At 42.1% G+C, this 14279-nt stretch overlaps 1 protein-coding gene across 8 annotated transcripts in view; it reads right to left on the bottom strand.

Annotated features, from left to right (window-relative positions):
* Positions 1 to 14279, bottom strand: part of pcdh19 (protocadherin 19) — a 55592-nt gene that overhangs the window by 19206 nt on the left and 22107 nt on the right. For 4 of the 8 annotated variants that reach the window (XM_053878496.1, XM_053878500.1, XM_053878498.1 and 1 more), the window contains exons 3-4: positions 6056 to 6114; positions 2702 to 2874 (exon numbers count right to left, since the gene is read on the bottom strand). In XM_053878496.1, coding sequence (XP_053734471.1) covers positions 2702 to 2874; positions 6056 to 6114 — 232 coding nt within the window. Of the gene's footprint in view, positions 1 to 2701; positions 2888 to 6055; positions 6115 to 14279 lie in introns of all 8 variants that reach the window. The other 4 variants (XM_053878495.1, XM_053878499.1, XM_053878497.1 and 1 more) reach the window with 1 other exon arrangement.

The following is a 14279-nucleotide window of genomic DNA, read 5'->3' as shown; positions in this document are numbered from 1 at the left end:
ACAGACAAACACCAGAACAAAACAACCACGAAAAAAAAAAAAATCTGCTCTATCTTTGTGGTTGCTATTCATTGGCAAATGGCAGTTTCTAAACTTCTTCCATACTTTGGCTGACAGCATAAGCACAAACTACAACACAGTTAGTCCCAGAAGACATCTCCGCTGAACATAACTAGCACAAACTGTTCATTTTTTTGTCAATCACAGAAGAGGAGTGTGAATTCAGCTTTCTGCTCAAAGCCAGACTTCAAGATGTTTTCACAAAATAAAGCGGAGAAAACAGATTCCACAGTTCAACCTTTCACAGTGCTATTGGCCATTTATAGAAGCCTTTAAAGGGATTAGGGAGGAATACTGGATGTAACTGTCGGTACTGTTTCCGCCGTGCCAAAGTGTACGAATTCAGTGTATTTCTTTCTGACAACTAGCTTAAAAAAAAACCTGGCAAGCAGCTTTCAATCTTACCCCAAATTTGGAAGTTGGTTGCGCAAGGTTTGCTCAAGCAACAATGCAGGTGACAGGACATAAATAATGGATGTTACCTCAATGTAACTCCAGTTCTATGAGTACATGCGGCGCCCCCTCAAACGGATCTAGCTATTGGTTAATCCCTTTTAACACAAGTTTATACCTATTATATGTAAAATATTTGTCTATCTAATACCATTATTACTGTTATATTCAAATACTATTGAGTAAAAAAAGCACCATTCACCATTTTATATATATATATATATATATATATATATATATATATATATATATATATATATATATATATATATATATATATATATATATATATGTCCCCAGTTTCAATTCTATTCCCAATATATATGATGAATTTTACAGTTTGGTGCTGTGTAGCTGGTTCTCATGTCAACTTGGGGTGACCTACTGGCACCTGTGGACACCAGCAAACCTCGGCCTGGTTATATGCATATATACAACCCAGGTATTTTTGACACTTTCTCTGTCTTTTTCGATTTAACGGGAATTCAATTTGCTGTGCCACTTATCAAACACATTCAACAAACTAAATTTGAGAAGTGAAATTTCTCAGTAAATCCGTCATAAAATAATGAAGAAAAATTGTTTGGCCAAACAGTGAGCTTCATCTATTTATAAATCATAAAAGGACTCTAAATTAAAACTGCCTTCCTTCCAGCTCCAACTCCATGTTGTATATTCAGCAGTTCTTGCTCCATTTTTTTCCCCCTAATGTAATAATTGGAAATGGTAATGAAAAAGAAACTACTGCTCAGGGATTTTACCATGTGTAATATTCTTCATGTACATCATCTCCAATTGTCTTCAATAATGAGGTCCCACTCTTAGCCGGCCGGTCGACGTGCGTCTTTTTTTTAAGCCAGGTGGATTTTTGCTGGTTGCCAATGTAATTACACTTGGCACCGCTTGTCAGCAAATTCCATTTTCATTGTTCATTACAGTCTGATGTCACTGAAGGAGGAGCAAGTACAAGTTAATTTGAATGGTCAGCGCACTTCCTGGATGCCGTGTACACTGCGCGTTGACTTTTGTTTCTCAGCCAAATCTTTATTGGAATGACACGCTGGCGACCGTAAACGCCATCCAATTCAAGACTCTGCTGAAATAATGATGATTTCAGGCTGAAAACATCTTTAGACAAGGACAGTGGATGAAGTATTTTTATGAATTAATATAACTGATATGCATGAGGCGACTGGAGAGTGAATCTGAGCCTCCAACAAAGCCACAAGTCTTCCATAAAGACTCCTGCTGACAGTTTAGAGAAGGTCACAGTTGCTGAATGGCGGTGACTCCATTCGCTACTTTTTGTGTGAATCTTCTTGATGAAAAAAAAATAAAATAAAAAAAATAGGGGGGCAGCATCAATGGATTTGATGAGACATATTTGTTGTTTCCTGTGTATTTGCATCCGTTTGCAAGAACCAAACTGGGACAGTGTGAATGAAAGAGAACCAGCGTAGGAAAAAAAAAAACTATTTTGATGGTGATGGTGGTCAGAAAAGCAAAGTCGCTATGAGTTAAAATTTCACACTGAATCATGAACAGCGAAACGGGGTGAGCGCTCGCACGACGAGTTACCGAGTTAGGTGCTTTCAAGAATGACCTCTGACTCCTTTCAACCTAGTGGATGTCTTTTCGAACGGGATGAAACATCAACGTTCATCATCGCTGTGAATAATGGATGAAGGCACGTGCCGATATGTAGATTTCCACCTTATATCCTTGATCAGCGTAATTGCTGCCACTCAAGCGTGTCTAAAGTCGGCCTTCACGTACGGACATACAGCCTGACTTGAAGTCAATAATGTTGCTTGAGCTCAAATCAAAGGGCAGACTTAGCTGTCATGAATCCCTCACTTGATCTGCTTTAGCAAGACTTCAAAGAACCAAACCAGTAACGTTGCTTATTCCTGCACATCTAAGGCCTGGGAGTGGAGTTACTGTGGCTAAGAAAGATTTTTCTGGGCAGAAGAGACAAGACTGGCAGCAAATCGATTTGTCCATTCCATATTCAACTTAAAAAATAAAAAAAAAAACTAAAAAAAAAAATTTGAGAAATAAAATGGTTCTGAATTTTAAGGCAACATTTATGTTTAAACAAAATCCCCATGTTTCATGTATTTAAAATGTTGAACCAGCCATGGTTCCAGCAAAACTCTCATTCCCATGCACACAGGCGAAGTCTTACCTTGGTCTGGCAGCTGGCAAACATTAGGGGGCACGGTCATGTTGAGTACGTCATTGACAGCCGTGTCAACATAGTGTCCTCTCTGGACGTCGTGTTCACTGTCGGTTTGGTCGCTCTCCTCGTGGCCGCTGTCCTTCAGACTGTTCCCCTCCAGGTCTTTGAATGTCGATGTGCTACATGGGGGCCAGGAGGAAGAACAGGGAAATGTTGATTAACTGTCACATCACCTTCTCTCACATGCCTTTCTCTGCTTCTCCCTGGTGCTTGTGGTGAGCGCGGCGGTCTTGCCTCTTTTTTCATGTCCTTCACTTGCCTTTTTTGTGGTACAATTTAAAAGTGATATTTGAGAGGCTATACTTTCAAGCACTTCTTATATGGTTGTGGTTGTAGGTGGATCAGGTTTTGTTGTCGGCTTTGATCCCATGCAGTTCTCATTTTGTCCATCAGTTTTGGATCTTAGGCTTTCACCTGACATCACACAGAGACCCATCACGTCAAGTTTATCGCTGAATTACATCGCTTATAGCACCACGAAGGCTCACCCGAGTGTTTGACTGCCAATTACTTTCACTTGTTTAAAGTCACAACTCGAGCATAAATGGTGGAATAACTCATAGCTTTGGAGTTATTTTTAGCTCACCGCGGTTTGGCTTTGAGTTCAGAACTTATATATGGCCTCCACGTTAGAACCCCGAGTTTACCTTTGAATTTACATGAAAAGCACCATCAGATTTTGTTGCATTTTACATGATCAAATTGTTGTGTATGGTAAATGGCTTTCAGCGGAAAATAGTGCAAGACCTGTACCTGTATATCACCCTTTCATGAGGTCAAAGTGAAACCAAAAAAAGCGTATCATTTGTAATATTTTCACTTTTTCCATGTTTAATTATAGATGAATAATACTTCTAATATTTCTTTTTGTCCATTTATTTATTTATTTAATTCCCTTTATTATTTTGTTATTTTACATTCGTGATAAATCCACTTGAAAGTATAGTATTCATTGTCCCCTCATGTCACCGACAATGTATGATATTCCCCCGCTGCAAATGTAACTGTCCATTCCGGATGCAGTGTGAAGACAGAAGTCATTTTAAAGTCACCAAAAGTGTGTATATTTCACAGATGTAGGTGCCTCAAAGTGGACATTTTTCAACATCGCAGATAGCACAGCAGCCTGGCTATAGTCACAGACTGGAGACAGTTTGGATTGATGCCCTGACTTCAAGGGCATCCTGAGCAAACAGGAGGCACTTACTCACGACAATCAAACAAATACTGCAGTAATCAGGAATTCCTGGAAGGAAGATGGATGTAGGAAACACTGGAAGCATGCAAACTTAGCATCTGTCTTGTTTGGGGCTCGCAGTCAATAAAGAGGACGGGAAGGAGGAAGGGGGACCATCAACAGCTGCAGAGTAACAGTGTGATTTCCCTTCATTTGATTTCCATCCCACTGGAACAAGTTCCTCCGCACAAACAATGCTAAATAGAGGGAATATATGAACATGTGTTTCCGTGAGATCGAATATAAAGAGAGAGAATATTGTGGGACCAGCGCAAAGGAGCAAAGGGAAAATGATGGTGAGCAAAAATGGGCAAGTAAAGGAAAGTGAAGGACACTCCCCAAAAACGGGACAAACACTCTCCGTCCTGTGAGGTAAGACTGCAGTGGAAGGTAATGCTAGCTCTCTGATGTTATCACGGTAATTGCACCTGTCCCAGACCATGGGCTCTCCGGCACCAGAGGGGATTTCTTTGTAGTAGGCGGCAGAGCTCTGCTCTTGAATGGTCTTTGTTTACATTTATGCAGGAAATATTTGGGGGGGGAAATTGCCATAATGGGATTTCAAAAGGCGAGGATGGCGTCAAACAAAAGAAAGCCGGGTTTGTTCCGCGGTGGACAGTTAGAAAAAGCAAAAAAGAGAAAAGTGTGTGATGAAGAAGGAAACAAAGGCTCCTGGCTGGTGGGGGTTATTCTGACCCAGGACATTAAACTTGAAGCTTGTTTCCCTTGTTTCTAACTGTAGCTGAGAATACTGCGGGGTAGAAACTTTTCTACTTTACGGTCTCTGAACCGAGGTAAAGTTTGCTCAGTGATCATCGAACAAAACGACTTTGTCCAGTTGCCAAATCTCTCTTTAAGAACTGCAGCTGCTGAACACATTTGTCTTATATGGACTGTTAACCGTGTGACTGTTGATTCTCTTCCATCACTCTTTATGTACCAAAATGTGAGGCATCATACAAATTCACCAACGACTGCACCAGTGCAGCAACGTTGTCAATTTTGTGCCATACTAATATGTGTTGAAAACCCTTATTTTGTCACCTTTCACAAGACTGGTGCCAATAGCATTTACACAGTAACATAAATGTCATAGTAATATATATTACAGTAATATAATGGAAAGTCCTACAAGCACCGGTGTGGGTAAAGTTCAGCCTGGGGGAAACATCTGGTCCTTTGCCTGTATGTCTGTGGCCCTCATGAGGTCAGAGCAAAACTAACTTTTTTTTTGCATGTATATGACATTTATGTGCTTTTACCCATAACTGTCAGCAAGATATTCACCACTTTAAAGGAGCGCAGAATATTTATGATTTATATTCAACATATATCAATAATAATGTGTAAAAGGAAATAATACAAAACCAAAGAACATGTTTTGTTGTGGAGTTGGCAGATGTTTTTCTCTTTTGTCCTTGGTTTATCATATTTTATTAACATTTTTCTTCTGTCTTTACTCTAATGGCTCTTAACAACAATTACAGTATATAATGTGGCCTCGTGGGAAAGTGAATTGCCCACCACTGTGCACACGATGAGCACGAACATCGAGTCGTGGTTTTGTGGACAACTAGCAAAACATTGTGGACAAAAATAAAGGGGTCGCTAGCGTTCAATTTTGCCTCACGTGGTGCTTATTTCAAAAGATATTTTTAGCTCCTTCTAGTTTAATCCTGCTGTCAACTGCTTTCAGTTTGGCCTGTTTAAAGCTAAATTATTGTGCTATGATCTTCGTATATTGCGGGTTTATGATGGATTATCCACTAAGGTGTCAGTATGTTTCGGTAGCTTTTATTGGCGCCTGTTATTTGCATTTAACAGTTTAAAAAAATTGCATTGTACATGAGCGGAGAAGGCTCTTTCCATCGAACCGCTCTTTCCGAAGCATAACTTGTTGCCTAAAAGCTACAAGTACCCGAGTTAATTCCAACGCTTTATCCTCCCGTCCCCATTAGCAAAACAAAGACCACAGCAAAGGTAACTCCAAGTCTAATTAGATAGCACAATTACACACAACAATGGTAACAAGGTGTTTGCACGGATTCCTAATCAACACATACCTTTTAATGAGGTGTGCTCTGCTGTTCACGTAACCCGTGTCGATAGAATAATTCTCCGTCTGTAACAGAAGAAAGGGGAAGATGGGTGGGGGTGAAGATGATGGGGGGGCAGAGAGAGAGAGAGAGAGATATTTATTCATTTGCCGGGGAATCAAAACAATGCTGTTCACAGTTGGCTTTTACAGGGAATGGTACTCTTGACAAGGGGACTTGGTGAGCCGCCCTGGCTTTCAAAGGGTTCAATCCTTTTTGCTTACAAAGCTCACACACCGAGCGACTGACTGGGAGTTGGAGAGCTGAGCCCAGCACTGCAGTGAGCTCAGCCTCCCCGCTCCTCACCCTCCCTCGTGCCTTCCACTCCTTCCTCCCTGCCTCGCTTCCCTCTACAGCCACTCAGACCACCATCTTTAAAAACGGAATCATTAGGGAGGACGGAAAAATCACGCAAACAGAGGGCGAGGAGAAGTTTCCCTTCCTGAACTCTTCACTTCTTACATGGTTCGAGGAGATGTTAATGCCGGCAAATATTAAATAAATAACTGCGAGAAAAGATGAAATTAGCAGCGCACCCAGGGAATGTTAACTCTGCAATTGCAGATGAAAAGATTTTCAGAATATGCATGCGGTACATCTCTGACCCACATTAGAGAACACAGTTCAAAGGAACCACATTAACATTTCTTTTTTTTTTTTCAAAATAATTTAAAGAAAAGAGGCGAGTCTTCGCCTGCATGTCAGCATGTATATGCCAAGCAGGTAGTTCTACAAAGCCCCGCTTACATTCACTTAGATGTCACTTGGCCAAAGGCTATCAAAGGACTTCTGGGAAAAAAAAAACGGAATACAATCGCTCTGATAAAATTTGATAAGACCCAGGTGCTTTCTTTAGCAGGAAGACTTAGCCCCCACTTCACATTCCACAACATGCAGATGCTGTAGCTGATAACAGCTGCGAGTCACTGGTTGTCTTCTGAAAGAGCTCTGGTGAACACCCAGAGCCTTTGGAGGGGGAAAAAAAGAGCCAGAGCTTTGATAAGGAAAAGGTTCATGAAGGAACTGTAGCAACACTGGCTTGATGTGGAGCAAGCAGTTCACTTGATTGAAGCAGGCTATCTTTTATTAAAATCTCAACTGAGGGATTTGGATTAAAACTAGGATCTGTGCTTATCCAATTACAATAGAAATTGGATTTAACATTGTGTACCTTGCAAATACTTGCAATGCTGACTTGGGGTAAGAACAAAATGAATTGTGATTCAATTAGCCAGACTTAAGCTCAGTCTGTGATTTGAACTATCCAGATGATCTTGATCTGAAGCGACTTCATCCTGACATTCCAACATGAAGTAAACACAACCATGCGGCCCTTTCCCCGGGAAACACCTGAGAGCATTCCCAACTCTACTGCTGTACCTCAACTAGTACATGAACAACAGCAACAGGACACACACTTCAGTCATAAGAAAAATGGTTGCATTCACCACAATGTGGACAAATGACATACAAGAGAAAAAAGGAGAACTGAAGAAGAGGTTGTCTTCCTGTGAAGGACAAAAAAAGAAAGAAAAAAAGGTTGCTATCAATCTGAAGGCAATGGTCACAATCTAGCACACTGTTGATAATTGGTCAATATTTGAAAATCCTATTGATGCTTCTCTTTGACTATCATTTCCAATTGTAACAATGCTACAACGACATTATCCAAGTCTCAAAAAGACGTGTGTCCAAAGGTTTTCTCCATTTTAACAGTTGAAAGCGCTTTGTGCGATGAGGCTTTGAAGTAGGAATAAAGTTCCAACCTTGGACACTAAATACAAGCCACATTGCAAAAGCTCTGCACCATCTATGATCAATTCCTTATTTCCATTCATACAAAAAGTAATTTAGTATTATGTCACCATACAATACATGCACTTCCACAAAGAGTGTAATGGGAATTCAAGGCTTCGGCAGATGAACTCCATCAAAACATGATAGAACAATTGTGGAACCTGTGTCCATCATTAGCAATGGTGCTCAAGACCTAAACTTTTTTTTCCAGCCCTCTTTCTTTTTGGGTTTTTGTTCACAGCAAATGTGGTTTTTACCTCCGTTATCTACACTGCTAGATGTTGATTTAATGAATGCAAGGCCTTCTTTATGTCCTCACCTATCTGCATGTCGGAACATAAAGAACACATAACAGGGTATAACCTTGGCTCGTATGTGTCACTTAAAGAACGGCTTCCTGTAAAGAAATGTAACATCCGATTCCACAGTGCTGGCCGACCTCAAATTGGAGGACATGTCAATATGTCTTACCAGAGGGGTTACGTTACACCGAGAGGATGGGAACAGCTTAACTACTTCTAGGACGCCGCAAATGGCTACTTAATCAGGTTGGGCAATGTGTTGTTGTGATCCAAGCGGCCCCAGTTTGGCGACCAACGCCACCCTATCCCCCTAATTGCTGTTCTGTTTCATCTGGAGGACTGAAGGCGGGAATGCTGTCTCTGGTGTCAGCGAGTGACGGATAGGTAGTGTCAGAGCGTGTGGGAAGGGAAGGTGGAAAGATCAGTGGAGAGGGAGGCGGAAGATGAGCGGAAATGGGGGCAGAATTGACTCGCTGCCATCCACCTGACCAGTAGCACGGTGAGACTCTGAGTTTATATATATATATATATATATATATATCCATTCTTTTGAACTAAAGTTGGGTAAATAAAAAGGCACACACACGGTACTACAGGTTGGCATGGACAGGCAAAGTATCCCACACTAGCACAAGCTTTTCCTTACGACCACCCCCTTTTTTTCCCCTGTAAAGCCTGCAGTTTACGGAGGATGGACTCACTACTCTGCAACGGAGAGGAAAAGCAATCTCCTCGGCTAGTTGCAGCCGTAAGATTTGATTTGCCTTCCTACCAGCGTGACAATTGGTTCTTGAGCCTGGATGCAAGTGTATGCACTGTGTTCAGAGGGTAAGGGGCGCACCAGACGATAAGGAGGGGCCGGGGAAGTGAAGACACCAGTTGTTACACCAGCAAACACCCGACAAGCCCAGCAGATGTCACACAGAAGAGAAGAGCCAAAACGCCACACGTTTCTGTGGCTGACAAAAAGATAAAATAAAATGCTGTTTTCAAGGCAGATCTTCATTAATAGTTATCGCCAGCTTTGTATTTGTCCATTCCGAGTTTAAAAATAGGGTGAAATGACAACTTCTTTTCGGCAGCGTCTTTGACTGGGCAAAAGGCTGACATATTTAAAGATAGTAATTTATTTGTCACTGTTCTAAACACAGAAGCATAAGATCAAGTTTTTGCACGAGGAAAACATTTAAGATGAAGCGCAAGCATCTAAAAATACCCAACAACAAAACAACGACAACCACAGAGACTGCCTGTCCTGGACACAGGTCTTCAACGTGATCAATTTAGATGACAAAAACTTCACAGACATGTTTGCCGTGGAAACAGAATGCTTTCCCGGACGCTCTAAACTGCTCCATTTTAAACCCAAAGAACAACAGAGAAGACACAATCAATTAAAACTGTCAGATCAAATTGTGCTGCTTCGCTCTGTGTTTGAACAGCCGACGCTTTCTGCTATGTCTTTGTTTGTCTGCGCCACAGAGCCATCCTGGCCTCCCCTCGGTGCTGGCAAGAAATGTAACACTTAATACTCCTTGTTATTGATATCCCATTGGGCTGAAGCAAAAGGAGACGCAGGAGGTTTATAGGGGCAAGTCAATTGCAATTATTCAGTAGTCAATGTTTTCTTGAGCTAAAAGAAGAGCGGCACAATTTGGAAGAAATAGAATGGAGAAAAGGAAACTGGAGATACAGTGGGAGTCGGGTCAGAAAGAACCACAAACTCTCAGATGGATGTACTGCTTTGTATGAAAAGTCTGTCCGCCTTAAGATACATACAATCGATTGCAGATGTACGCGGGTACAAATGACTTCTGTCAGTTCGGGAAACAATGCCAAGGCGTGGCATGCGCCAATGGTCGGAGCTCCAGGATGGAAGGGATTGACTTGGAAACGCATGCCAGTGAAACAACTTTTTTTAGCCTGATTCTCATACAATAACTGATCAATGAAGTACTATAAATCCACCCAGATGCCACCTGGTTGTGATAAGCCCTCGGGCTGTGGCAGTCACGGCAAAGGAAGTTGTGAGTTTGAATCCCCGTGACAGGTTCTTGGCAGGCAACCTGACTGTCACTTTGATAACACCGCATGATATAAAACCAAGTGATGTTGAGTCTCATCGACGACAAGGTTTCTACCATCGAACCTGGCTCGGTGTCTGCACACAGCTAATGGTTATCAGAGAAATCTGATCATTTATCACTGTTGACCTACAAAAGCATGGGGGACTCGTGTGGTGTAACCTTTGGCTCTTGGCCGTCATCTGGGAATGCCCCCCCCCCGCCGCAACCTTCGACACTGACCCGTCCCAGATACATGGCTTCATAAATGAACCAGTGAGATGATCGGGCATGACTTAAGTTGTTCTTTAGGTCTATTATTTTACATCATTTTGTTATGATGCTTCACTTTTTACGGCTATTTATTTAAATGTATTAACAGAAGCAGAGCAGAACATCAGTGTGTTGGTTCACCAATAGCATGTTCCTCCTCTTTTTCACAAAAATGCCAGATCAGCTATCACAGTGGAAATGCTAGCTGAGGTTTAGAGAAGCACAGCGCCACACAGCAGGCTTGTCCAGTAACTTGTTTAGCAATGGCACATGCATTATATCTGGAAATCTTACAACTCCTTTCTTCCTGCCCCACAGGCCTCAACACTGCAGTCAAATGGACACCCTTTTCAGTGTTACAGAATTTCATATAGATCGTTTGCCATCTGCTAGATTATAGATTCATCTTTCTTCATCGAGGGCAGAGCCCCTGAGGGAGGATCACTGGTAAAAAAAGAGGGGTGAATGAGTGCCCTAAGCGCATCCACAGTTGTGGATGAGATTACATTTTCTATTTCTGCCTGGTAAAAGCAGGCGGCCATGATGAATATGTGCATTATTTCCATTTAATATCAACCGGCTTCCCAGCGAACTCAAGTTATATTCAATCAGCTGAAACACAGTGGGGGAGCGTGTGCGTGACAAATTACCTGCCAAATTCTCAACATCATTCCACATTATCACCTATCAATTTACCCCCATAGCTGGTCTGAGAATCAATCCTGCGCTGGAAGGGAATATTCTCACACGAAAAAGCAAGGACTGAGACCGGGAGCAGTGCGGATTAAACAGCAGTAAAAACCTTGAACACTCGTTCACATTGTTTGAGAGAGCTGAACGACGTTCGTAAACACAATGACATGTAAACGTGACTTCCTGCTTGCATTTCCCCCTCTATTTTTTTTTTTTAGGTTCCCATGTGAACGGGGACAAATACTTGTCCGTTTTAGATGTAACAATGACTTTGCTTCTCATGAGGTGAACCACCTGTGCATCACCCCCACAGGAAACATGTTTATCACATGGCCTTTTTGTCATTCACACAAATCTTTCTCTTTTGTTTTTCAGATGCCACGAATGTGTGTGTGTGGAATTTTATATTCGCTTTGGAGACGACGTTTTTCATGCATAATTTTGAGTGGTGATCAATACTTCTCAATAAGCACTATATTCATGAAGATCCCCAGGACATTAAACTCGAGCAACACAACAGATTTCAGGTTGTGAATGTGCTTTGTATTAAATCTAAATTATTTGGAGTTGATGGCAACATAGATATTGCTTATAAATTTGCAATTGTGTTTCCATAGTCCACTGAATTTCACGTTTTGCCCTCTTGTTTGCACAGTCACTGGAGGTCGACCCGCTAATGTAGGTTGTTATAGGTGTCACAGCGTAGACTGAATGGCACCCCATTAAAGCAGTAAGAGACTTTCTTTCAAAAAAAAGTCCACACGAGTCTCCATGTCACTCAGTCCTTCAGGCTCCACGCAGGTCCAGTTAGTAGAGTTGTGATTAATTATACATACATTGATAGAAATGGCATTCATTATTCATGAGCTCCTCAACGTCAAAGCTATTTCCCTCCCTTTCAGCATGATGAAAAGGGTTTAAATAATAGGCCCCCTCTGCAGACATCTGCATTCCACCATCGTCGACCGGCGCTTAAGAGGCTTAAGCCGGAGCCGTTGTCTTTGCGGGGAATCACAGCCCGGTCCTGACATGTCTCTAAACTTTGGCGACCGTATGACTTCCTGAGTCGCTGTTTTTGTTTTGTCTCGTCTTAAGAGACAAAGCCGGTGCTTTTAAGCATCTCAAATGGAGTTATAGTGTCACCGTGCATCAATGAATACGGGTCTGCGAGGTCAAGGAGCACAGAAGCGTGGCTAGGGTTTCACTTAGCACCTGTTCAGCGGGGGCCTGTCTACACGCGCTTATCTTCAGACTCTATCTTCAAGACAAAAAAGAAACCTGAGTATCGCCTGGAGATTAAGATTCCTGGTTTTACATATTGAAAGGCAAGAGAGAAAGACTCCTCTATCTTCTCTGACTCCGGCAGAAATCGGCTTATTTTCCTCAAAGCCTGCAGAGCCTAATCAAACCGAAAATGCAGGAACTTCCCCTTTGGGCAAGTCTTGAGGGATTGCCTTTAATTTGGATGTCAGACCTAGGAGTGTTCACACTCCTCACATCCCTAAATCTTTTAATATGTGTATACGCCGTCAAATGAGAGAGGTAGGCGTCGATCATTTAAACACTCTCCGGAAAGGTTGAGGACAAAGCATCTAATTTAGCTGGATTGTGTGTTTTTCTCTCCTCTGTTCCTCGGAGAATAAGCATTACAAATATATTTTTAGCTGCCGTTTATTTATTTATTTATTTTTTTTCTGAGGAGACTTACTAGAAAGCGTGTTCTCTTCTTGCTTCTGCCCTACATCGGCCAGCGTTGGGGAGAGATGCAGGCGCACTCATTTAGCGCGCTCTGAAAATCTCAAAGGTTCCTTCCCTCTCCCCTGGGCTGGGCTTAAAGAATACACATGGAGAAGCACCACTGATTCATAAATACACGAGGAGAGCTGATTTAATAAACCAATGACTGCCTGCCCTCATATCTGCTGATTTGAAAGTTCAGTGGTCGAAAACTGGAGTCAGATTTGCTCTGTCAAAATATCCACGTGGAGCATGTGGACACCTCCAAAACACCTTACAATATTGGGAAGAAATTTTGAAAATGATTTTGGAGTCATCCAGAATCCTGTGATGCAGGTCCCTAAAGACATTTTTCACTACCTTATGACTCCCAAATCACTATTATCTATTAAGTTTAAATGACATTACTCCAGAGTGATGACTAACAGTATCTACAGGACGACTCCACAGGCTTCCTTATTTCTAAGGACAGACACCCGGGAGCCAAATCCAGGTTGTGATATGTCATATTACGCAGCCCGCAAAAGCATCAGAAACATATGGGGGTCAAAAATGTAATTCAATATTCATTTTGGGACCGACTAACATTACAGTTTTAAATGCTACGAATTCAATACAAGCTGGAGACACTGGATCTTGAGCGGAGATGAAGAAACATATCCATAGTATTTTGGGACTTTTACATTCTGTTTAAGGAGTGACAATACATACTCGACTACGATACCGCAAATACATGTATTGGTTGGCTTATGACTCGGACTGGGCCAAAAAAATTGGACCCCATGTGTGATACAGTCTGACACCCCTGCCCTGAAGAGAAGACAAGAAATTCAATTGTACACTGAAAGCTTTGTCTTATGGCTCAGCTCATTCTACCCACAATCTGACAATGCTGAGCTCCAAACGGAAACCAAATTTGCATCCATGCGTCGTCGCAAACTCCATCCGAATTAGACGTTAGAAGGATCAGAAATCAGTTTTTCGGGCCGTTTAATGACAAGCTGCAGTCACCTCTGAGTCACTGTGCCTGCCTCCCGCCTCTCTTCTCTTGTTCCCAGTGACAAGCCGACTTTGCAGACATTTTAGTTGGATGGAGATTCGCAGCAGCTCATTACAGAGAGGGAAGCTCTGTGAGCAGATGCAGTCGCTCAGAGATGGATTGAGAGGGTCTGTTTATTGACATGCCTTAATCTGACAGTGGGTAAAGGGAATGAGTCACCGCCTCCAGACATACTAGCACATCGCAGCCACTCCAGCAAATAGGGAGGAAGCGCCTAGGATACAAGTGGAACTTCATCAGCGTTCATTAATCCGACTACCCCAGGC

Source organism: Synchiropus splendidus, chromosome 11, assembly GCF_027744825.2.
Source record: "Synchiropus splendidus isolate RoL2022-P1 chromosome 11, RoL_Sspl_1.0, whole genome shotgun sequence".
NCBI classification, from domain to species: domain Eukaryota; kingdom Metazoa; phylum Chordata; class Actinopteri; order Syngnathiformes; family Callionymidae; genus Synchiropus; species Synchiropus splendidus.
This window is presented reverse-complemented; position numbering and strand designations above follow the sequence as displayed.